The sequence below is a fragment of the Ailuropoda melanoleuca genome, chromosome 17, assembly GCF_002007445.2.
Source record: "Ailuropoda melanoleuca isolate Jingjing chromosome 17, ASM200744v2, whole genome shotgun sequence".
In the NCBI taxonomy this organism is placed as follows: Eukaryota; Metazoa; Chordata; class Mammalia; order Carnivora; family Ursidae; genus Ailuropoda; species Ailuropoda melanoleuca.
Genome location: NC_048234.1, coordinates 29279314 through 29304291, shown reverse-complemented (window position 1 = coordinate 29304291; position 24978 = coordinate 29279314). Strand labels below are relative to the sequence as shown.

The window sequence follows — 24978 nt, the reverse complement described above, 5'->3', positions numbered from 1 at the left end:
GTTTTTTCTTTTTTTTTTTTTTTTTTTTTTTAAGTCTTCCTTACTTTAATAAAATAATGTATACTTGTGATAAGAAATTTAAACAGTGTGGGGCGCCTGGGTAGCGCAGTCATTAAGCCTCTGCCTTCAGCTCAGGGCGTGATCCCAGCGTCGAGGTCCTCCGCTGGGAGCCTGCTTCTTCCTCTCCCACTCCCCCTGCTTGTGTTCCCTCTCTCGCTGGTGTCTCTTTCTGTCAAATAAATAAATAGTCTTCAAAAAAAAAATTTAAACAGTGAAAAATGAAATACATTGAAATGTAAAATTCTGTTGAGAGTTACCCATCCCATCCTGTTCTTCGAAATAATCATCATTAGAACTTGATTAAATTGGCAAAAGGTTGATGATTTTTGGAGGTGAGTGATCGATACATTGGGATCCATTATATCATTCTGGATTTTTTTTTCAAGATATGTTTGCAGTTTTCCACAATGAAAAGTAAAAATTTCTTGAAGACTACTTTAAAAAAAATTTTTTTAAACCATTAAAAACCTTTAGCTACCTTTTTAATGGGGGAAAGCTTGAATTTGCTCTCACCATATTTCTGCGACTTTATTGAAAGTGCAAGCTTCTGGCTTGGTCTTGAACTAGGGAAGCCTGAGTGAGTCAAGGAAGGAAGAGGTGTGAGCACAGGTAACAGGTACCTGGGGTGACTGAAAGACTTGTGTCTAGGAAAGCAAAAGGGATGATCGGCCAGCATAGGTTTTCTTTGTAACAGTGCGGTATTGTCTATCCTCTGAAATAGGTTCAAGACAAGGCGTGCCGGTGGTGGGGCTGGTGGTGGAAGGAGGTCCCAACGTCATCCTTGCCGTGTGGGAGACTGTGAGGGACAAAGATCCAGTGGTGGTGTGTGATGGCACGGGCAGGGCCGCTGACCTTCTGGCCTTCACCCACAAACACTTAGATGAAGGGTGAGTTGCTGACTCCTCAGCTGTCAAGCCACGGTAACTGTTTATTCCTCCATTTTAGTTCTTTAAGCTGTTTTTAGATGGGCCACATATCCTTGAGGGACAGAGATTGAGACTGGAATTAATTTTTCAGTGATTTTTATATGTATTGATTAGTGCCTGAATGCCCTCTGCTGACGCAAGTTTCTGTTTCCTTTGCTGAAGAACGGCCTGCCGCTCTCAGGGGCTCTTGAACCCTGTCTGAGCTGCAGGGGCGTGGGCGGTGGGGGGAGCACTTCCATGGGGAGAAAGGGGGGGGATGCTCCTGCAGTTGGCCTGTAAAGCTGAAAAAACCCTGTGGTGAGAGAGGAGCTGGCCCCAGATCACCCTCAGATTCATTTGCCATTAGTGAAAATAGCAGTAAGTGGGGAGAAGAGCATCCAGGCATTAATATATGTTGTGTGTATTTGAGGTTTTAATCCTTTTTCTAAAAAAGATTTTATTATTAATTTGAGAGTGAAAGGGGGAGAGAGAAAGAGTACGAGCAGGGGTGAAGGAGAAGCCCAATGTGGGACTTGATCCCAGAACCTTGGGATCATGACCTGAGACACTTAACTGACTGAACCACACAGGTGCCCTAAGGTTTTAATTCTTTAGCCTTTTCAAATAAAAAGATCGTTTTTCTTTAGCTATCCCTATATTTAGTGTGATTTTTTTCCAGTTTCAAAAGTGTGGTCTTTCTCCTGTGTAAGTAAAGATAATGCCTATGAACTAAAATATCGACCTGACTGATTTTCTTAAGTAAACATGTATTGGAAATCTATCAGCTCGGGAACCTTGTGCCGGAGTGCGTTCCTTCCAGGATCATGGCAGATCCACCCAGGCTCGCTTTCAAATTCGGCCTCTCCCGGTACCTTGCTTCCATTTGCTTCCTGCTCACTTGTTCTCAGAGCAGAACTGTGCATGGAAACCTTCTCAGTTGGATGGGACCCGCAGGTGCTCTTGCCCTGAAGTTGCTGCCTTGTTCCCTTCTCTGCATTGTGCCAAGTCATGACCATTTATCTCTCTCTCAGGGCCCTACGTCCTCAGGTGAAGGAGGAGATCATCTGCATGATTCAGAATGCTTTCAACTTTAGTCTTAAACAGTCCAAGCACCTTTTTCAAATTCTAATGGAGTGTATGGTACACAGGGATTCTGTGAGTATGAGTTGATAACTCAGATGACTTTAAAACTGATAATTTACATCAATTGTAATATTTATTTCCACAACTTCTAAAAATAAGGAGTTTTTTTTTTGAAGATTTTATTTTTTAAAGTAATCTCTCCACCAATGTGGGGCTTGAACTCATGACCCCAAGAGCAAGAGTCACATGCTCTTCTGATTGAGCTAGCCAGGCACCCCCAAAATAAGGAGTTCTTAATTTTAAATTTTTTGGTTTTTTTTAGGATTTTATTTATTTATTTGACAGAGACAGCCCGCGAGAGAGGGAACACAAGCAGAGGGAGAGGGAGAGGAAGAAGCAGGCTCATAGCGGAGGAGCCTGGTGTGGGGCTCGATCCCATAACGCCGGGACCACGCCCTGAGCCGAAGGCAGACGCTTAACAACTGTGCCACCCAGGCGCCCCAGGAGTTCTTAATTTTAATTTGATTGTATATAACTCTGTAGGACTGACCCTTAGTTGAGTCCACTTGCCTTTTTATTCCCTCCCCGGCCCACCTCCCCACAATGCTTCAAATTTCAGACTGCAGTTAGGAAAAAAAAAAAAACTTAGTATAGCAGTATTACAGAAAAGTGACCACATTGAATGAAGATCACACATAAACATTTCAGAGGGTAAAAGAACAGCTCCATGTCTTAAGTGAAGTCCAGTCTGCTCGCTTAGACAACTGCATCATAACATCCAAGTAAATCTGGCAGGAGATCTTTGGGGTCGCACTGAACAATGGGAAGTGGGAGAATATACTCTGGGACAGAAAATGGAGGCCACAAACTAGGGACTGTGAACATAATGTAGATTCAGAAAACAATTTTAGCATTTTGGGGTACTTTGATCAAAATTTTTATCAATGACTTGGATGAGATGAAGCCAACAATTCTAGTAAATAGGCAAATATGTCATGATTCATAGTGACCTTTCCAGATTTCAAAGGCTAGACCAAATCATTCAAGATTTTGGTAGTGCTTAAGCACCTGGCCTTAAAAAAAAAGCCCACAAAAATAAAAAACTGTCCAGTTCAGGCTGAACAAATCATTACTAAACAAATGTGATAAACACTTGGTTTCAGTTGACCTAATAACAACAAAAATAACAACCATGTCTACAATTAACAACTTGTCTTCAAACGTATTTTTTTCACTTTGAAGTGGCCCCATGAGTGAGTTCAATATGGCAGTGATTGTTTATTCCAGTTTCTGAGACGCCAAAGCTGCACCTAGAGAATTTAAGTGATTTGCTCAGAGTCATTCAGTTACAGGATGGTAGAATAGACACGTGGACTCAGAGTTGAAATCCTGTACCTGGTCTACTACATTTGATACCACAGAAATCAATAAGAAATGGACATCTTAAAGAGATCACCCTTGTATTTGTGCCTTCCTGTCATCAAAGAGAGTAATGAAGGGTGTAATGACCAAGAGGAGACTAGAGTAGGTGCCGAAGGGTTTGCGCATCTTAGGAATTAGGTCCTCGGCTCCTGCATGATTGAGAATTGATTTTATTCATGCACATAGAGGGCTGGTTAGTTGGAGGGAACCAATACCCAAATGGTAGAAGCATAATTTTTCTACCTTCATGGGACCTTAGAGATTATTTAATGGGTTCCTCTCACCTTGTGGATGAGAAATCTGAGGTTCAGTGGCCTTAAGATGTTTCCCCCAGACTGACTGGTTAGTGGTATATCTGGGCTTGCCAGACTTGGCTCTTTTTGTTGAAGAGTTCCCTTTGCTATATAAAACGTTTTCATTTAGAAAGACTGAGATACATTCATTAACAGCAGGCAACCTTTTCTTTTTTTTCTATCTATCTATCTATCTATCTATCTATCTATCTATCTATCTATCTAACTGAGGAGGGGTGAGGGAGAAAGGGAGAGAGAATCGTAAGCAGACTCCACGCTAAACACGGAGCCCCACACAGGGCTCAGTCTTAGACCCTGAGATCATGACCTGAGCCAAAACCAAGAGTTGGGTGCCCAACTGACTGAGCCACCAGGACTTTTACAATCATACGTAAAATCCTTGTTTGTCTACAAAAATCAGTCTCATGGCAGGAGGCACTGGACTCAGACATCGTGAAGACCATCTGTCCTGCCCTTTCTACTTGTTCGTTGGGCGCATTGTAATTGCCTCACTTATTTTATGACGAATCCTTGAGGAGTCACCTCTCACTAAAAAAAGCAAAAATCTTAGTCTCTAAGATGAAGTGAGCAGAAGGGTGTCCTATGGTATCTCTTCAAAAGGAATAATTTTTTTTCTTTTCCATTAGGAATTAACACTGAGTTTCTTTTCATTTCTAGCATGTATATGGTAAATTCAGTGTAATAATGTTTTTTCATGTGTTTCCTATAGGATACATGGATTTTTTGAGTTTTTTCCCCCTGAGTGTTCACAGTTCTCCATTACCCTATTTAAAAAGTTTTCTATAAGTAAAAAGGGAGAGTAACTAATCAAGAAGATTAACTCTGTGTGGTTTTTTTTACATTAACATTTTGCTCAACTCATTAACTCTAGAGCGCATTTTGTGGGGGCTTTTTGAAAACGTTTCTTTACCAGTTCCCAAAACATACGGCTTCCTGTTTTTCGACCATTATAGATTACCATATTTGATGCTGATTCCGAGGAGTCGCAAGACCTTGATTTAGCAATCCTAACAGCTCTGCTCAAGGGTGAGTGTCTGAAGAGGGTTACATCTCTTACTCATTTCCTCTTTTCATGTTCCATGGAACTTGGTTTGTTTTTTTATGTTGGTGTTTTAAATAAGGTGTATGATTAGTCCCTTCTTTTAACCTAGGCACAAATTTAACAGCATCAGAACAATTAAATCTGGCAATGGCTTGGGACAGAATGGACATTGCCAAGAAACACATCCTAATTTATGGACAACATTGGAAGGTATAGTGAAAATGAAGTTATTTGGGAAAATATTTCACGTGTTAGCTTGTAAGGGTGGGGTCAAAAGAAAAAATTGAAGGAGAAAGAGAGTGGTTTGGGAGGGGTGTGGAGGATATCTTCTCTGTAGCTGGGTGACCGGGGATACCTGAGACATTTCTCTCATGACTTTGCCTCCCTAAAATCATGTTTTTTTCTCAGGCTCTGCAGCCTAATTGAAACTGACAAATGAAGTTGGGAGAAAGACAGAATGGAAGGATATTTATTTATTTTTTTATATGGCTGGATTTTTATATTGTTATTTAAAACTTGAAGCTTTTCTTATTTTTGCATTAAAATGTGATATGTCCTCACAATAGAAATAAGTGAAAACAGAGAAAAGCAGAAAGAAGAAAGTTATCTATAGTGTTAATGATAATCACTATTAACATTTCATTTTTAAAAATTGCAGTTGTGACTGTGCCACAAGTATATTATTTTTGAGTCGAACTAATATGTGCATAAAATTTAAAACATCTAATGGTACTAAAAGGCTATTAAAACAACAGTAGTTCTCTGCCCTGCTAATCACAAGAGCCGAGTATTTTCGACATTTTTTGATTGTATTGACATTTATAAATCTCCGTATTTTAAAATAACAAGTTATATTGCTATTTTCTGATTCATTCATTTTAGAGACCTCTCAACATTTCTGTCTGTGGTCCTGTCCTCACTGCTACAATCTGGACTGGTTGCCTGCTGTTCCAGATTTTGGGCTGTCATGCTGGGATCTACCTTCATCATATTGGAGATTCCCTTTGCCTCTCTCCGGTGTTAGAGCACCTGTTTTCTGTATCCCGTGTCGTCTTCTTCCCTGGTTTACTCCTTTATTTCGATGGGGGTACATCCTTCAGTAACTTTCTGAGAAAGGGAACATGGAAGATAAACATTTTGAGAACTTATATGTTTGGATATATTTTAATTAGAGATCAGAACTAATTTTCTTGGAAAATTTTGAATGCTTAGCTGCTAGCTTTCAACACTGCTATTGGGAAGTAAAAATATTTCTGTTTTCTGATCCTTTGTTTGGGACCATTTATTTTTCCTCTCTGGAAGTTCAAACAAATATCTTTCCAGTGTTCGAGATTTCAGAATGCTGTGTGCTATTGTGAGTCTTTATATCCATATGCTGGGCACATGCTTTCAACTTAGCAATCATGGGTTTCCATGCTGAGGAATTTCCTTCCTGTTTTCTCTGTTCTCTTTCTGGAATTCATAGCATTTAAATGTTGGACCTAAGGACTGCTCCTCTAATCTTATCTTTTTCCTTTTATCTTCCATATTTTTCCTCTGGTAGATTTCTTCAACTTTAATATTCATGCCTTATGTGGAGCTTTTTGTTTCTGGTAGCATACTATTAATTTCTATGAGCAAATTTGTTGTCTTTTTTTTTTTTTTAAGCATCCTGAATCTAATGTCTTATTTCACTGAGGATATTAATGATAGTTCTTTCAAAGTTTTCTTCTTCCTGCATTGTCTGATTCTTACTGATTGATTTTTTGTGGTGTGTTTTTTCTGGGCTTTTTATTTAAGAGTGGAGGAGAGAAAGCTTTTTAGAAATTCTGAACCTGTAGGTAAATCTTAACTGTAGGTTTGAGCTTCACAGAGCAGTGATCTGGCCTCCATTTGTTGGGGGGATCTGAGATGACAGCATATTCCTGCCTTTTCTCTTAGTCCCTTTACAGAAAAGAATCCTCCAATCCCCTGCCTGGATAAGGTAAAACCTTGAGGCTGGTATTAATGGAAGTCAAATGGGGAAGATGATTGGGAAGTTCTCAACATTAGGGATTCAGTATGTGTGTATTGATTTCATCCTGGAGCCACCAGAATTCTGTGGCATAGATTTGTTTAGTTCTTGGCTTTTTCTAGTTTCAGTTTCTGGGGACTTTCACCTTCTGGGTTTCTGGGGACTGCTAAGTTGATTACCACTTGACCATCGGCTTTCCACCTTCCAAAATGTGATATGCTGGACCCCCTTGTTCTTGTGGATTCATTTTCTTTCTTTCTTTCTTTCTTTCTTTTTTTTTTTTTTAAAAGATTTTATTTATTTATTCATTTGACAGAGATAGAGACAGCCAGCGAGAGAGGGAACACAAGCAGGGAGTGGGAGAGGAAGAAGCAGGCTCATAGCGGAGGAGCCTGATGTGGGGCTTGATCCCATAACGCCGGGATCACGCCCTGAGCCGAAGGCAGACACTTAACCGCTGTGCCACCCAGGTGCCCCTGTGGATTCATTTTCTTAATTCTTTCTATATCTCTTATTTATTTCTACCTTCTGAAGGCTGGTGCACTGGAACAAGCAATGTTAGATGCTTTAGTGATGGATCGAGTGGATTTTGTGAAGCTTTTAATAGAATATGGAGTGAACCTCCATCGTTTTCTTACCATCCCCCGACTGGAAGAGCTCTATAACACTGTGAGTATTGGAACATTCCATCATTCGCCTCCCTTAAGATTCATTTATAAATTAGCTTAAGATTTAGCTTAAGCTAAATATTGAATGCTCAAGTCTCCTTGAATATTGACGTACAAAGATATCTTAGAGAGAGACAGATTTCTCAACCAGAGGACAAACATTCTTACCAAATCCATCTTATCCTATGGTCATTTCTGCATTTCTTATTTCAATTAATTACACAGAATAGGAACATAAACTAAGTTAAGAAAACACAACAGTAAGACCGTAATTAAAGCCAATGATGTGAATGAGAACAAATTGCTTTTATTGAATTGTTGGAAGCATCTCAACCTACATCCACTGTTAAAATTCTGTTCCTGCAACTCTCCTATGCAAACCCTTTATTGAAACCAGACCAGCTTACTCAGTGTAAAAACACCTGTTGCATCTTACCCTTTCTTCAAAGCCCTCTTCAAGCCCTTTTTGAATATTCCAGTTAACGGTGATCTGTTCCTATGGTACAAATTTTTTGCAGCCCTTTTCAAGCACACATCTTCATAGTTGTTTTTTCATGTAAGTCTCCCCCCTTCAATTAGACTGTAAAAACTATGAAGAAAGTACTTACATTCTGCACTGACTCCCTCGAAAGCTGGATTGAACATAAGAATTTTCAATAAGTGATTGTTGATGGAATGTAATTGTGTGATGGGGTTTGTAATAGTGTAGTTTATATATGATAAGGGATAATTATAAATTACTTAAAATTTATTTTTGTCTCTCGAAAAAAATAAAGTTAAATTTTTACTACCTACACATATATATCTTTTTTTTTTGACATCTTACTTTGAAAAATATTTCAATCTAATTATATCTTCTCTTAGGAAATAACTTAAAATCAATTGGGATAAGTTTCATTACTAAAAATGTTGAAGAAAATTTTCAGTATGCTGGGTTCTTTATGCATTCTAAAATAAAATATTTTGCACCTAGCACATGGTAATTAAAAAGAATAATTTTTTCTTTTCTTCTTTATTACAGAAACAAGGACCTACTAATATGCTCTTACATCATCTTGTCCGAGATGTAAAACAGGTAACCTACTTATGAGTGTGTGCGAATTTCTTTGTGTATTGTCTTAGCTTTGTGATTGAGGTGTTGCCAGATAGTGCTTTGTAAAATGTATATTTGGATCTTCTAGCCAGTTACCTACCCTCTTTGCCTGGGACTTCAACAATTTCATCACCAAACAACACTCTTAAGTTTTTTCCCTTGCAATTTATTTTATGTTTTTAAAGATTTGATCCACCAAGTAAGTGGCATTAACTAATAATTGTTTTCTCTTATAAAATATGAATCAGAGACATATAAAACTTCCAATCGGAACTTTACCTCTACATGATACAACAGTATTTCCGATGATGATAATACTTGCTGAAAATAAAGAAATCTCCTTGTCCTGTCATGTTTATTGGAGGACTAATATATGAGTTTCATTGTTTTGTTATTGTTTTGACTATGAGTGATGGCTTGGGAATCCTACCCCCTTTTGTAAGTCTAAGTGTTGTTCAGGAAGCCAGGATGAATCCCACTGCTCTGTACACTTGCTCATATTTTGCTTGTGGTGTTTTCACTGAACTTTGAGTTAAATCACACTTAAAATACAATCATCTTCTATTAGTTACCAAACCTTTAACAGTCTCTTATGCTTTAATTCTTTCTCTTTCAATCACCAAGAACTTTTATTCACATCTGCAGAAAACTAGGAGAGACTTTTTTTTTGTCCCCATGATTAAACTCCATCCATGGCATAGTTTAAAAGTACTTCCTTGTTTCTCGGGAGTCTGGTATCTTGATGGGTAGAGTGTGGGCTTTCTGGCTACATGGTGGGAGAGCCAGAGTAAAAGGACTGCAGATGAAGACATTTAGTTGGCAAATTAGAAGTAAGCAAAAGTGTCCATGCTGATGCAAATTTAGTTTGCATGATTTATGCTAGATCAAGATGATTTTCCTTAGATTATTTCCTTGAACTTTGATTCCTTTACAGTAAACTGAAAGGAATGGAATAGGTTAAATATGCTTTTTCCTTGAAAAAAAGTAAATTATGTATGTAGTTATATTATTCATATATGAATCAATGTCATAGACTCAGTAGGTGAAGGGGATTATGAGGTATAAACTTCCAGTTAGACAATAAATAAGTCATGGGTATGTAATGCATAGCATAGGGAATATAGCCAATAGTATTGTAATAACTTTGTATGGCAACGGATGGTAACTAGATTTATCATGGGGGTCATTTCATAATGTATAAAAATATTAAGTCACTATGGTATGCATCTGAAACTAATAGGGTATTGTATGTCAATTATTAATGAAAAAATGTACTGTGAATGGCAGTTGAGAAGTAACAGTTATGAAGAGGTAGTAAGGTGAGTTTTAAGTGGTCAAAGTTATCTTCATTTAGGGGCGCCTGGGTGGCACAGCGGTTAAGCGTCTGCCTTCGGCTCAGGGCGTGATCCCGGCGTTATGGGATCAAGCCCCACATCAGGCTCTTCTGCTATGAGCCTGCTTCTTCCTCTCCCACTCCCCCTGCTAGTGTTCCCTCTCTCGCTGGCTGTCTCTATCTCTGTCAAATAAATAAATAAAATCTTAAAAAAAAAAAAAAAAAGACTTCCAAAGTTATCTTCATTTAGACTAAGACCCACGTTTTTGGAAATCTGCTGCTCAGCCCTCTTACCAGCCATAACATTTGTTTTGGCACAGCCTCATATTTTGATATCTTATTTTGTTCTGCCATTCCCTGTTCTTTATTTCTATTCTCCTTCCTTCCATATTCTCATTTTGTGTGTGATGTAGTCAGCACAGTCCAAAGTGCTATAGCCATTTGGATAGAGAGCTGGAAGATCTAAGCCAGTGTTAATTTGGGATCACATACGTTCAGTATTTGAAGCGGAGGGAGAAATTTCCCTCAGTCCAAGGTTCTTCCAGCTAGCCTAAGACTTAAGTTTTACATCAGACAGATTAACAGGAGAAGTTTTATTGTGGGCACACAGAGGCCCAAAGATGAAATTGAGACCTCAAGAAATGACCAAGGCAGGCAGTTTTTATACTTTTCAGACAAAGAGACAATAAATCTGTAAAGAGTTGACAAGACAAAGAAAACTTAATTTTGGGAGCTTCAATTAGTAAGGAATTCTAAACAGAATTTCGGCTGAGATAGTAAATTAGTAAAAAGTAACAAGGGTCACTTATACAGCCTTCTCTACTCTAAATTTCCCATCTGTGCTGATAGGATGTCTCTTTACCTCCTGGGGCAGGGAGGTTACCTTTCGCATGGGGGAGTTATTTCCTGCTTTCGGGGAACAGAGGAGGGTCTGAGTGTCCTTGTTGTAAAGGCAGTCTGTTAAGTAACTTTTATTTAAAATAATCAACATGGCACATTTTGGCAATATCCTCCAGTGATTTTACTTCTGTTATAGCAGTTATATAATTTCCAGTTAAAAACAATATTTTATATTATACTTAAGTGTGTTTTATTATAAAGTGTGTGTATGCATGAGAGAGAAAAAAGAGAGTTGAATGAGCAAATACAAGCACACACTTGATGTCTGTGAAATTAAAAACACATTAAGGCTAGATTTGTTTTTCCATCTGAACAAGCAGACTGTATCAGTGGTTGGTCACATTAATCGATCGGTTTGTAAAGATGATTGAAACGTATGAGTCTACCTCTTTGCAGTTGATTGAGTTATGTTCTAACAGATGGCAAAGGAGACACAAAACGGGAACTGAAAGTTACAACGCATTGCATGATTTTGTTTCAGCATGCCCTTCTCTCAGGCTACAGAATAACACTGATCGACATCGGATTGGTAATCGAATACCTCATTGGTGGAGCGTATCGCAGCAGCTACACTAGAAAAAGTTTCAGAGCGCTCTACAACAACCTCTACAGAAAACATAAGGTACCACACTCGATAAGTACCCTCATAAAATAGGGGATAACTAGGAGTTAGACTTTTAGAAAAATGGCTTAGGAAGTTCAGATGGTAATAGCTTCTAAAATGGACATTTGTATTTATTGACATTCATTGAGTCTCTGCCACGTGTAAATTACAGTGCTGGCTTAGGATGAACATAAAGACCAGGAGTTTAGAAACTCTCAGAGGAAACAGATTAGTGAATAGCCATCAGATGGAACAGGATACAACGTGTACTATATTGACATACAAGTAATGTCTTGAGAAGGATTTGAGGGAGAGATGACCAGTTCTACTCTTTTGTTTTGAAGATATAGAAGGCAAAAGCCTAATGGGTTTCCATCTATAAACTCACAGTAGCCCGTAACCTGGAGATGACAAACTTGGGACAGGTGTGTGGGGGTTATGTTGGAAAATACATGCAGAGTGTACTGTGTAAAAATACACATTGTACATATTTTATTTTCCTTCAAGATTTTGAAAGTCTAGAAATGTAAAGTCAGAGTTGCTGCCTGGTTGATTAGCAGAGAAAACATTGCTTGTTTCTTAAAATCACCACTACCGACCAGTAAACTGAAGAGAGCTTTTCTTCTTAGAGGATAATGGAAGTGTTAGAAAAGGGAGTTTGGGGCATTGGGGTTGAGAGAAGGGCAGCGACAGTGAAAGGCACGGTGCTATGGACATCACCGACAGTGACAAGGAGGCCTTTGTTGCCAGCGACGTGCTAGAAGGTTGTGAAGGATGAGACTGGAAAGGTGGTTTGGGATGGGATCACAGGAAGAGGCCAGAATATCAAGCCACTTTGACTTTCATTTATAAAGAATCAAGTGAAGTGAGAGCCCAACTTGTCTTTAAGAAATAAAAGAACAGGGACGCCTGGGTGGCTCAGTCGTTAAGCATCTGCCTTCGGCTCAGGGCATGATCCTGGCATTCTGGGATCGAGCCCCACATCAGGCTCCTCCGCTGGGAGCCTGCTTCTTCCGCTCCCACTCCCCCTGCCTGTGTTCCCTCTCTCGCTGGCTGTCTCTCTCTCTCTCTCAAATAAATATATAAAATCTTAAAAAAAAAAAAAAAGAAAGAAAAGAACAAACCAAAAAGAAACTCAAATGTCACAGAGAAAATGATCTTCATTGAGATTTCAAAGGCATGGTGATGCACTTGAGGTATCAGCTTCTTCACTTAAACCAAATGTATCTTTGCTGTGAGGTTACCTGTGACAGGTATGAGGACCGACCATGCCCTTGGGGTCGCCCAGGGGGGAGTTTGCTAGGCAAGTACCTCCAGCGCTTTTTTTCCTTTTGAAATGGTGTGAAATTCCTACCCATTTCTCCGACGTGTTCTCTAGTGAAGAAGTAGAGTTTATTAGTAAAGTCTCATAGTAAGTTCGATCGTAGCAGTTACAAATACTTGGCTTGGAGTCGGAGAGATTTGGGATGGAGTGTTAGTTTTGCCCATCAGTAGTTGTGAAATCTTGAATGAGAAGCTTAACCTCTCTGTGTGTCATTTTCCTTATCTATAAAATGTGAGTAATAACATAATATCTCTTTCATAAATTTGTCAAAAGGGTTAAGTAAAACCATACCTGAAAAACCCATATTCCTGGTACGTAGAGGGCACAGAGTAACTGTTAATAATAGTCATTACGATCACTATTGATGATGCTATTAATTCTGTATTAAAACAATCATAATAATTTGAGTATTATTTTTTAGAAGTCTGGACCCCATCACTTCTTTGTCTAATTTATACCCATAAAATGCAAACTAAAATAAATGAGTAAATAAAGTTGCTCGGGCAGCACTGACGTGGCCTCCAGGCACTGCATTTGCCGCTGAGCCCTGTGGGGTGGGTTCAGAAAGGGGCCAGGCCTCAGATGTGCAGCAGACAGTGCTTCTATGAGGCAGTGCGCGAGGCAGGGAAAGCACTGTGAGAAGTCCTCCGCTAACCTTTCTGTGTCTCTGGATAGTACGCCTTCAGAAATCTTGCGAAGATCTTTTCCCACTTGGATGCCGGGACCTGCTGTGTGCTGGATGTGTGAATAGGCTCTTTCATCATCTGGCCAATGACCTTTTTATTTGGATCAGAATCTCTTCAACTGCCTTTTCACCTAAAAGATCTAATTGGAAAGTTATTTCAGCAGAGAAGACCGTTGTATCTACGAACTTACTATCAGTCGAGGGTAAAGAACGTGGGTATTGGAAGAAAGAATCTATCACAGAACAAAGAGCATCTGCAAAAACAGCACTCGCTCAGGTTCTCAAACCTGTCAACCCTTACACAGGCCTTCCAGTTCAAACCTAAGAGGCCCTCAGAATATCTGGGTTAGGTCGGGTGATTATATTGAAAGAAAAAAGTGGAAAAGAATACATCATGGAGTGCATTGACCTTTCCTTAAATGATTCATCAGTGACGATTATGTGGTATGGCCAGAATTTGCCACAGCTAGCCACATTGTCAACTTTAGATTTGTGTGGTATGACACTAGTTTTGTGAACCAGTCTCCAACCCCCTCCAAAAACAGGCCTCGGTGGCATTCTTTAGTTGCAAAGTATCACCTGAGTAACTTAACTGAATCCACCATGATGGCTGGGACAGACTCATTCGGGTCTTCTGCTTACACCCAGGCCTCCTGGTGGGGCTGTGGAAGAGGGAGGAAGAACTGGCTTTTGTTACAGCAGATCTTCATTTCCATCACTTTGTGGAAAAGAGCACATTAGGCTCAGCCACTGTCCCCTATGAGCTATGTCCTCACACCCCCTTTTGGATGACAACCCGGAGTATGGACTGCATGGCTACCAACTCCATGCTGATATGCACAGCAGTGGAATTTTCTACCTGCGTGGCACATTTCTCAATCTCTTTACCAAGAAAGGATACATTGAAAATGGATATGTGAAGCTTGTTGTTGTAAGTTTTAAAAATAACACAGAACAGCTACCAATAGTAACACAGAACACCTACCTCTCATTGGAAAAGATGGCCTCTCTTGGGGAGCTGATATTTTCTATGGCTATATAAAGAGTTGTTCTATAGTGGCCATGACTCTTGTGGGTGAATATGGGAAACCCTTTTGGTGTTTCAGTTTCCTGGTTTGTACGAGATTTCTGGGTCCTCTGATGGTCCTAATTTCTTGGGACAGATTTACTATGTGGACTATGTGGACACAGAAGAAAAAGATGTGCGTGATGCTGGCGTGGATCAAAGAGACAGAGTACTTTGTCGTCAGCCTGGCCCTTTACCTGAGGATAGCAAACACAAGCCACTGGTTTGGGACAACACACTAAGTGTTAGCAGGAGGTGGCGAATTATTCTTGCTGTTTGTTTATCTTGGACTAACCAGTTTGTTCTTGGTGTTGGAAGTCGAAATAAAGCAGTAGTCTGTTTGATGCCTTCGTATTTCAAAAAATAAAGTAGCTGAAAACCAATGGTTTGTATCATCCGTTTTTATATCAGCCCCTTTACGAATGCTTCTCAAAGTTTCTCATTGATGAAGCTTTGTGGTGATAAGCAATAAATTATGTTGTTATTGGGCCTAATCACTGGAATTCCAGTGGTGATGCATAACATCTGGAGAAGTTCCATAACTTTCTAACTTAACCTTGGAGTTGTTTGTAAATGGGAACTTTTTCTTATCTTTATTGCCTATTCTGAACTTGTTCCAGGTATAGAAAATCCATTGATTTTTAATGGGATTTCCACATAGAGAAGGAATGCAGATATATAATAGGGAACAAAAGAGCACATTCTCTAGGATGTTAGGAAATAGCAGTGTGCTTAATAAGGAGGAGATCGTGAGAGGCTTCTGTTTGCTGAGTAAATACTAATCATGGGCTGGAGGCAGAACCTTTGGATACTTGCTAGGACGCAATATTGTATTTTGTTTTCATTACTGTCTAGAAATGAAATGTTAATTGTTACCATGATAATCTTCTTCTCCCTTTCTGTTTTATTTTAAAAATAACACCTGCCAGCGAGTGACCAGTTTTGCTCAAAGCCTTTCCCAGCCCCCTCTCCACCGAAGACGCCCCTCAGGAAATAGAAAGGAATCTGCAGAAAGCACACTGCATTCCCAGTTCATTAGAACCGCCCAGCCTTACAAATTCAAGGTACCACTTATTTCTTTTTAGACATGAAAATAAAATTGTTCTTGCAGGCTAGACCATCACTTCATTTCAAGTTGGAGAAGGGAGCTACAAATAGGCCAGTTGCAAGGACCGTAAACAGACTGGTGCAAGTCAACAGCATAACAACAATTGAGCAATGTGAACAATGTTGTTAATCCACTGCTCCCCGTATTACCTCAGTCCCACTTTCCTTTGGGGATGAATCCTTTTGCTCAAGAGTTTCTATATAAATGGTTCCTCTGTTGGCTGAAAGAGATTTGCTTTCCACGGCTCCTAGGATGAAAGGATATTATAAAATTACCCTTGATCACCATCAATGACTACAAATTTCCTCTTATTTATAGAAATAGAGGAAATGTATAATTTTCTCTCTTATCCCCTTTTATTAAAAAGAATAATTATTGAATCCTATTATTTACCAGGCATTATGTTGGGTGCTGGGTTGAATTTGGGATGCAGGTGGGTGGAGAAGGCATAACAATGACTGAGAAATGGCCCCCTCTCCCCAAAATAATAACCATATTGTTGTATGATGAATATTGAAATAGAAATACATACATAGTGTTATATAAGAACATGGGGATTAGGGAGTGACATTTGAGATGAGCTGTAAAGGGTTAATTTACCTGGTAGAGAATAGTATTGCATCATTACCTATTACTGTTACTAAGGGAATATAATCAGAATAAAGGAAAGGAAACTTAAAAACAATCAGTTTGGATTCATGAATACTAGTGACATTTTTCTAAGGGAAAGATGATGAATTTATTTATAAAGTGAGGTTAGAGTTTTTTTTATAGTTCTCATTTATCCAAAAACATTATATCAACCCATTTCTTTGAGACATTGAAAATTGTCATGTAGTTACTGGTCTATCCCAAAGGAATGGTGTTTTAAGTTGTGCTGAATGAACACAAGGTATCTCAGCTTGTGGACCCTGGATCTGTCAGACACAACAAGAAATAGACAACCTAGAAGGCCAAAATTTTGGTTTCTGGTTTATATAGTTGTATTATTATTTCCATCTCTTTTCAGAGATTTAAAAATTACTTAGATTTAAAAATTACTCTACTTAGAGATTTAAAAATTAATTTAAAAATTCAGAGATTTAAAAATTAGATATGTTTTGTTAGGTCAAATATCATGCATTTGACTCTTTGGGAATCTGTTCCTATTTTATTTTCCAACAGGAAAAGTCTGTAGTCCTTCATAAATCAAGGAAGAAGTCAAAAGAAGAACAAAGTATATCCGATGACCCGGAGTCTACTGGCTTTATTTACCCTTACAATGACCTGCTGGTTTGGGCTGTGCTAATGAAAAGACAGAAGATGGCCATGTTCTTCTGGCAGCATGGAGAGGAGGCCACGGTCAAGGCAGTGATTGCCTATAAACTCTACCGAGCCATGGCCCATGAGGCGAAGGAGAGCAACATGATGGATGATGCCTCAGAAGAGCTGAAAAATTACTCAAAGTAGGAGTTCTCTCTTCACCTCATACTAAACATCGACAGTTCTTAGAATGGTTAGACACTTTTATCTCCCTCGCCTTAGAACTTGTAAGATGCGTGGGCTTGTTGCCCAGCATTTCCTGGGCTCTCCTATAAATAAGGGTCTTTAGGTATTTCAAGGTGCTTTATGAGATAAAGGGAAGAGAGGTGGCCCTCCAGTCAGGAGACCTGACTTCTGATCCTCATCCAGCTAGTTACTGATTGGGCAACTCTGCTGGCCAGATTTGGGGACTCTAGTTTCCTCACACAGAAGGTTCAGTTAATGATTTTGGAAGTCCCTTCCAACTCTCAAGCTCTTTGACACTAAATTAAATGTAAACTTGTTTACTTTTAGTACCTCTCAGGGAAACAAATAAATGTATTATGTACCAAAGAGCCAGAGCATGATGCCAAAAGGTAGAAAAGTTGGAAATGGTTTTTTGACTTAAGTCATCTATGTATTTTCTAGAAAATTTTTAAAAATTAAAAAAAATTTTTTTAAAAGGTGGCCCCACAATTTCCCTTATTTCCTTATTCAGTATTGAACAGTCTTTTCTGTCAAAAAATTCTTTATTTTGGTCTCGTCGGGGAGCCCCAAACCAGGCTAATATGTAGTCTGTTCTGTGGTGTGGACAGGCTTCTCCCCATGGGTTTACACCAGCCGCTCCTGGTGTAAACCGGATTTTGTACCCTGCAGTGTAAACCCTCCCGCAAAGGGAGAACATCCATTTCCTGGGCAGCAACCATTTTGAAATAGCTTCTACAGTCAGAGGTTATTATGTTGTTGTTCATTCTTTTGTATTGCTCTTTCCCGAGTTGCATAGCTCGTCTTTTTAAATGTTTCTGGGACTCTGACCTGTATTTGTTTTTGCCACTCACCACTGTGTCATCACAGACAGTTCGGCCAGCTTGCCCTGGATGTGCTGGAGAAGGCATTCAAGCAGAATGAAAGAATGGCCATGAAACTGTTGACCTATGAACTCAAGAACTGGAGCAATTCTACCTGTCTGAAACTGGCTGCAACTGGAAGATTGCGGCCCTTTGTTTCACATACTTGCACCCAAATGCTACTGACAGACATGTGGACTGGGCGCCTAAAAATGAGGAAGAACTCTTGGTTAAAGGTACACTGAGTTACAGAGAACAAACTGGTGGTTGCCAGAGGGGAGGGGGTTGGGGGTTGGGCAAAATGGGTGAAGGGGAGTGGGAGACACAGCCTTCCAGTGATGGAATGAATAAGTCACAGGGATGAAAGGTAACGCATAGGGAATAGAGTCATTGGTATTGTGATTGTGTTGTATGGAGACAGGTGGTAGTGGCCGTGAGCACAGCATAACCCATAGAGGTGTCAAATCGCTATTCTGAATGCTAGAAACGAATGTAACCTTGTGTGTCAACTATACTTCAATTTTAAAAAAAGGTATATTTACTTGCTTTCTAGAATTTAATATTTGTTTACTCTGAAGGTCTGTACACTTGAGTTCATTTTTCCTTTGTTCTGGAAGAATCTATTTGGGAAACCCAGTTAGTATCTTTGGTTATCCCGGATGAGCTGGGATCTTCCCAGTGGAACCTCTGGGGACGACTTTATCTCCCACTGCCACAGTTTAAGAAATGGGACTGATTACACCAGCTCTGTCCATCAAAAGGTATTCTCTTGTGCAGGTGGTTAGAAGTAAAAACTGCTTTAGAAGTTAAAACAAGCATATACAAGATATCATTCTTAGTAAACTCAATGGCCTCTGATAATTATAACAGAAGTAAACGAGCCTTTTTAGTGAAAAAATTTTCAGCTTAGGAATATTAACCAATAATACACTAAATAAAATTAGCAATTTCTGTTCCATTCATCCAATGTGATATTTAAGGGAATAGATGCTCATTTTATAAAGCTGCCCTGAAACACTTATTTCCAGATTCTTCTATCCATTACAGTTTGGCTTCACCTCTCATCTTGAATTATCAAGAGTAATTTAGTTAACTATTGAAGACATTTAAGTTTTGACGTCAGACCTAAGCCTAAAGCTTTAGGTTATGGTCGAGCTTATGACGTACATATGCTTATAAAAGTGAATAAAAGGGGATAAAGCATGAGCATTAAGAGTGACGTAAGACGATATATTTTTTTAAAAATACTTTTTTTTTTAAAGATTTTATTTATTTATTTGACAGAGAGAAAGAGAGACAGCCAGCGAGAAAGGTAACACAAGCAGGGGGAGTGGGAGAGGAAGAAGCAGGCTTCCAGCAGAGGAGCCTGACGTGGGGCTCAATCCCAGAATGCTAGGATCACGCCCTGAGCCGAAGGCAGACGCTTAACGACTGAGCCACCCAGGTGCCCCAAGACGATATATTTTAATTTTACTTTTTCTACCATTCTTAAAAATGTGTGTCCCAGATAGAGTGACTTTCTTAAAAAAATTTTTTTTTGTTGGACACACTATAGAAAACACAAGACATACTATGCAAAATATATAAAAGAACTTGGACATTTGAAATCCACTAGTGAGACTGCAAAAATAAGAGAAATGTGAATCAAAAATTATTTCACATAGATTCCTCTTTAAAAAATACTGAAGAAGTAACAATTATTTCTAGAAGAAGTTCTCCTTTGATCTATTTTGATTTCAGCCTTGGAAATGTTGAAACAGAGATGTGAATGGGTCTACCTCTAGCTACACAATCCCTGACAATAACTCTTTTTATTTTTTTATTTATTTTTTATTTATTTTTTATTTATTTATTTATTTTTTTTTTTTAAAGATTTTATTTATTTATTCGACAGAGATAGAGACAGCCAGCGAGAGAGGGAACACAAGCAGGGGGAGTGGGAGAGGAAGAAGCAGGCTCATAGTGGAAGAGACTGACGTTGGGGCTCGATCCCATAATGCCGGGATCACGCCCTGAGCTGAAGGCAGACGCTTAACCGCTATGCCACCCAGGCGCCCCAATAACTCTTTTTAAATGTGTGGAGAACAGGATGGGGTATAGATGGCTAGAAGTCTGAGCAATAATATTCCCCACAACTGTTTTCTGTACAGTCATGGGGAAAATTATACCATTTTGCTTAATACCATTTTGCTACTCATATGCCTTATACCAATAAAGAGACCTAAATGAAGCAAGACTGGATGTTTTGCGCTAAAATATAGTGAGTCAACAAAGAAGGCTGAATCAGCTACTTAAAATCTCTGAGCTGCTGGACATTGCTTGCCTAGATCCTATTTCATCAGTGCTCGGCTTATAAGTTTTAGGAAAACGTTTGCAAATAATTGTAAGATGTCCTGGTTAAACTAATTCCAAGTGGATGAAGACCAGAGGAAAACTTTGTAGGGTCTCGTGGAAGAGAAAACTCACTTAAGTACATTTAGTGTGATAGGCTCCAACAGATCCCTTGGGAATGGGATACTGATGTCATTGAATACTATCTCATGAGCTAGTTGTTCTGCGATGGAAAAAGGCAACAGAATGTGGAGCTTTCAGGGAGATGGTTAGGAAGTAATGTTATCATTGTGCCTGGTAACCACGATGTTTCCAGACTTGAAGACTGCATGTATTTTGAGTTCTGCATCTGAAGAGAAAGCATATACTTTGCACACAAACAAAACCATGTCAGCACTGGGGAAGTCCAGAAAAACTGCGTAGGAGATCAGGCTTTAAAACAAAACAAGGGGTGCCTGGGTGGCTCAGTTGTTAAGCATCTGCCTTCAGCTCAGGTCATGATCTCAGGATCCTGGGATTGAGCCCCATATAGGACTCCCTGCTTAGCGGGAAGTTTGCTTCTTCCTCTCCCTCTGCCCCTCTGCCTGCTTGTACTCTTTCTCTCTCTCTCTCTCAAATAAATTAATAAAATCTAAAAAAATAAAATAAAAAAATTAAAGATAATTTCAGCAATGAAAGTTGACAAGGATATGACTTCAGTTTATTTACTCATGAATGGTAGACAGGGTTAATCTTATTTCTGTTCAGAATCCCAGAATACTAAGGCCTAATTTAGCTTGAAAGAGGTAGTATTCAGCAAGTTGGTTTTTACGACATTTAGTAAATCTCCTAAACTGTTTGCTCTGAAAGGCCATACAAGTTGAACATAAAAATTTGAACGACATATAAATAAATTCATGAATGATAATAATATAATGAAAAAAGTATAGGTCTATACCTTCCTTGGGGTTTCCTGGCAAGGAAAAGCGATATTTTTATAGAATGTGAGATGACTCTAACAGAAGGTGACACTTGGTATGTTTTTATATTCTTGATTTTATAATATGAATAAATTTTAATGTGTTTTATGGGATAATAACTACTTAATGTCTTTAAAGAATTATGAAAGCCGTATACTCATGTTCATTGAAAAATAAAACTTCTCACTGCTACCCCTAGGGATAAATAATAACTGTGATGTATACAGATTTTAAACCTTTAAATGCATATATGTGTATGCACATACCTTTTCTAATTTTTAATTTTCTTTTTTGTACAATAATGGGATCACCCTATATATATTATTATGTAACTTGCTTTTATACATTTAACAGTGTAACTTGGGTATCTTTTCATTATACTAAAAAGTGTTTTCATCTTTTTAACGATTGCATAATATTCCACAGTTAGCTTGTCCCACACCAGGCCTCCCTCTACAGATAGATATTTAGGTTGACATATTTTTTGCTATTACACATAACCCTGTGATGCTCGTCCCTATACACATATGACTTGCATTTATGACTATTTCTGGGGGAGACACTGCTAGATTTGGAATTGAGTCAAAAAGTATGTATAGAATCAGGGTATCAACTGAATTAGGGATAGGTACATTAAAATCTTCATTTTGTGATTTGACTAGTACTTGTGCCGTGTGTTGTAGTCCTTTCTACTTATTTTGCTTTATTTTCTTTTAAAGATCATCGTAAGTATTCTTTTTCCACCCACCATTTTGTCACTGGAATTTAAAAGCAGAGCGGAGATGTCACATGTTCCCCAGCCCCAGGACTTCCAGTTTGCGTGGTATTATGGCGACCAGAACCCCAGCGCAAAGGAAAGTGCTTATATGGTTAGTACGACATCATAGTGCACTCGGTTTTCATGGTTTTGACTGCACGCAAACATACACATGCACAGGCTTTGTTAAACAATTATTTTGTGCTCTTAATCATATTATCTGTGATCAGGTATAGCATGTATGATATATCTAATTAGCCCCCATATATGATTAAGCAAAATATCCCATTTCTTTGGGAAAGAACATCTTACTTATATCTTGACAGATGCTTAACTTTTCATTTTCCTTTGTAACTAGTAGGGTAAATACAGTTACTATTTCTCCAAAGTTACAATGAGGAGGGGCGCCTGAGAGGCTCAGTCGATTAAGCGTCAGACTCTTGATTTCGACTCAAGTCATGATCTCGGGGTTGTGAGATCAGCCCTGCATCAGGCCCTGCGCTGGGCATGGAGCCTGTTTAAGATTCTCTCTCTCCTTGGCACCTCCCCCACCTCTCTCCTTCTCTAAAAAAAAGAAAAAAGAAAGAAAAAAGAAAAAAAAGAAAGTTATAACGAAGATGCCTTATATCCTTAAAAATATTTGAAAAGGTTCAGGTTTAGATTTTGCATTATCTTCACCGTTCCACTCCATGATTTTTTTTTTTTTCATCTGTTCCATCCAGTGACCAAATAATTTTACTTGAGTTCCCGGATGTATATGCTTTCCTGGGTAATTTGAGCTATTGCTTTTGCAACTGTTTTCACTGGAGAGTCTCTGGGATGCTGTCTGCGCATGTATTTTTTGTTTTTTATGTCTCAGCTTGGATCATTAGTTATAAACTTATTACTGTAGGTGCACTGAATGTCTTCCCTGGTATTTAGTACTTTAATGAGGCATCTTAACATCTTATTGGATATGCTTTTGTGCTTGTGAAGTATTTGTTACAATATTTAAAAATGCACTCAATAAGTATTCAATGAAAAATAAGTAATTATAAGTAATTATAATTAGTTTGTATGGCTGACATCTGTTGTGATTGGGTGAGCATCCATTCTGATTGGTTAATGCCTCTATCAGATCAGTTGTTAAATACTTTGACTATCGTGCCTGCCTGGGAATATATGTATTCCCCCCCCACTTCCTTCCATCCTCGCTTTACTAAGCCTGATGCTTCTCTCTGGGGTTCTCAGAATAGGAGATGGCAGGAACATTCTAATCTCTGCGAAATGTATGAGCAATTATCTTACAAAGCTGGGCTAATCAGGTTGTTACAATTGTGATTGTACTGGCTAAATGATATGGTTCATACGCATAGACCATTTCAAAAAATTGTTTAAGGAAAGATAAGAAATGTAGTGTTGACTTAACACCTTGAGAAATAAAATGAAGTCTTTATATGTGAGATATTTTGTTTGATTTTGCTTATTTATGTGTTCGAATTTAGTTTGTTGAACAATGGGGAAAGTTGCTTACCTGTCTACCTACCTACCTATTTGTCTGTCTGTCTATCTATAAACAAATACATAAATACGTTGGCAGTTGGTAGCGAATAGTACTTTGCAAGTGGATGTAACTTCACTTTTGGCTCCTACAAGTTTCATGGAAAGATAAACTCTCACAAATTCTTAAGGCATTATAGATGGCTGGAACATTCCACTAAGTAGTTCTTAAAGGGAAACTCTTAGAGAAGGAATTCCTTCCTTAAATGGCAATTAACGTGCTTTTAACATTAAAAAATATAGTAAGTTCTCACAGTTCCCTAAAAAATTAAACTTTGGCTGTAATGTAGTGGTCCTGTTTATGACATTTCCCACCTGGATGGCTTGGACGTGGCCATATTGATTTATTAATTCATTGAATATTTACTGGCCCCCGTCCATGTGCCAGACAAGATGCGATGTTCTGGGAACACTGCAGTAACGAAGGCAGATGTGGCCCCTGCCGCCATGGAGCTTATAATCAGAATATCCATGATACCTCAGCATTATTCAATTTAAAACATTTATTAAAAACTGTCTCAAACCTGCTCTGTTATGAATGGGTTATAATCATAGTAACAATGTTCTTTTGTCTTTGAATTTAACTGGAGCGATAGTTTTTGATTACCTGCTGTGTGTTTGGGATGTTGCTTAGCAGAGAGTAGGGGCGGAGTCAGCATTCGATGGGACGTGGAAGATTTCACAATGCTGATTACATATCATGTGCTTGATTAGTTGAGGAACACAATTTGTGTTATACATTTTGGGAGAAAAGTGAAGACAGGTGAGACATAGATGTTCTTTTAACAGGTCTTTGTGCTTTGTGCTTGCATTTTATCAATTTTACGGACAATTCAAGCAACACTTGATTTCTTTCTTGGCTTGTAAAAACTTACCAGTCTTGTGGGTGTGACTCTAGGGAGACATCTTTTGTGGATAGGTTGAAGAAATGTACTCACGTACTAGTCTAAGAAACATCAGAGAACATTCCTTTTTTTTCATTTAATATTTTTTCAGATCACACAAGTAATGCATTTCCTGTTTAAAAATTAGAACCACACAGAGCTCTATAAAGCAGGGTAACATCTCTTTTGCTTCTCTTTTACCATCCCTAAGTTCCCTCTTCCCGAAAGCAACTGGGCTACGAGTGATTTTTTTCTTTTCATTCTTTCCTCCCTCCCTGCACCCACCCCCTCAAGGCTCTTCTCCGTGCACACCTGTGTAGTCCGTCACACAACCACTTGTCTGCCGCACAGATTCTTACTGCTAATCACTTACAAGGACTAACCTCTTTGGACTGACATACATTTTGAGAAACTGATGGAAGATTTGATGCTTTCCCTAGGACAATACATGTACAACACAAATACTTGCATATTGTCACAGGAGCTTCGAGGAACTCTAGAAGCTCCGAGAGTCCATGAGCTTCAGGCAAAACAGCTCTACTATCAAAGCCAGAATTCTA

General features: G+C 38.7%; 1 protein-coding gene and 1 pseudogene across 3 annotated transcripts in view; both read left to right on the top strand.

Annotated features, from left to right (window-relative positions):
* TRPM6 (transient receptor potential cation channel subfamily M member 6) overlaps window positions 1-24978 on the top strand; it is a 201820-nt gene that overhangs the window by 111910 nt on the left and 64932 nt on the right. For all 3 annotated transcript variants that reach the window (XM_034646981.1, XM_034646980.1, XM_019805296.2), the window contains 11 exons: window positions 782-947; window positions 1997-2120; window positions 4738-4810; window positions 4936-5036; window positions 7354-7488; window positions 8509-8562; window positions 11295-11435; window positions 15422-15556; window positions 16765-17045; window positions 17956-18184; window positions 21958-22107. In XM_034646981.1, the coding sequence (XP_034502872.1) occupies window positions 782-947; window positions 1997-2120; window positions 4738-4810; window positions 4936-5036; window positions 7354-7488; window positions 8509-8562; window positions 11295-11435; window positions 15422-15556; window positions 16765-17045; window positions 17956-18184; window positions 21958-22107 (1589 nt within the window). The remainder of the gene's footprint in view (window positions 1-781; window positions 948-1996; window positions 2121-4737; window positions 4811-4935; window positions 5037-7353; window positions 7489-8508; window positions 8563-11294; window positions 11436-15421; window positions 15557-16764; window positions 17046-17955; window positions 18185-21957; window positions 22108-24978) is intronic.
* On the top strand, window positions 13346-15033 carry LOC105239915 (annotated as a pseudogene).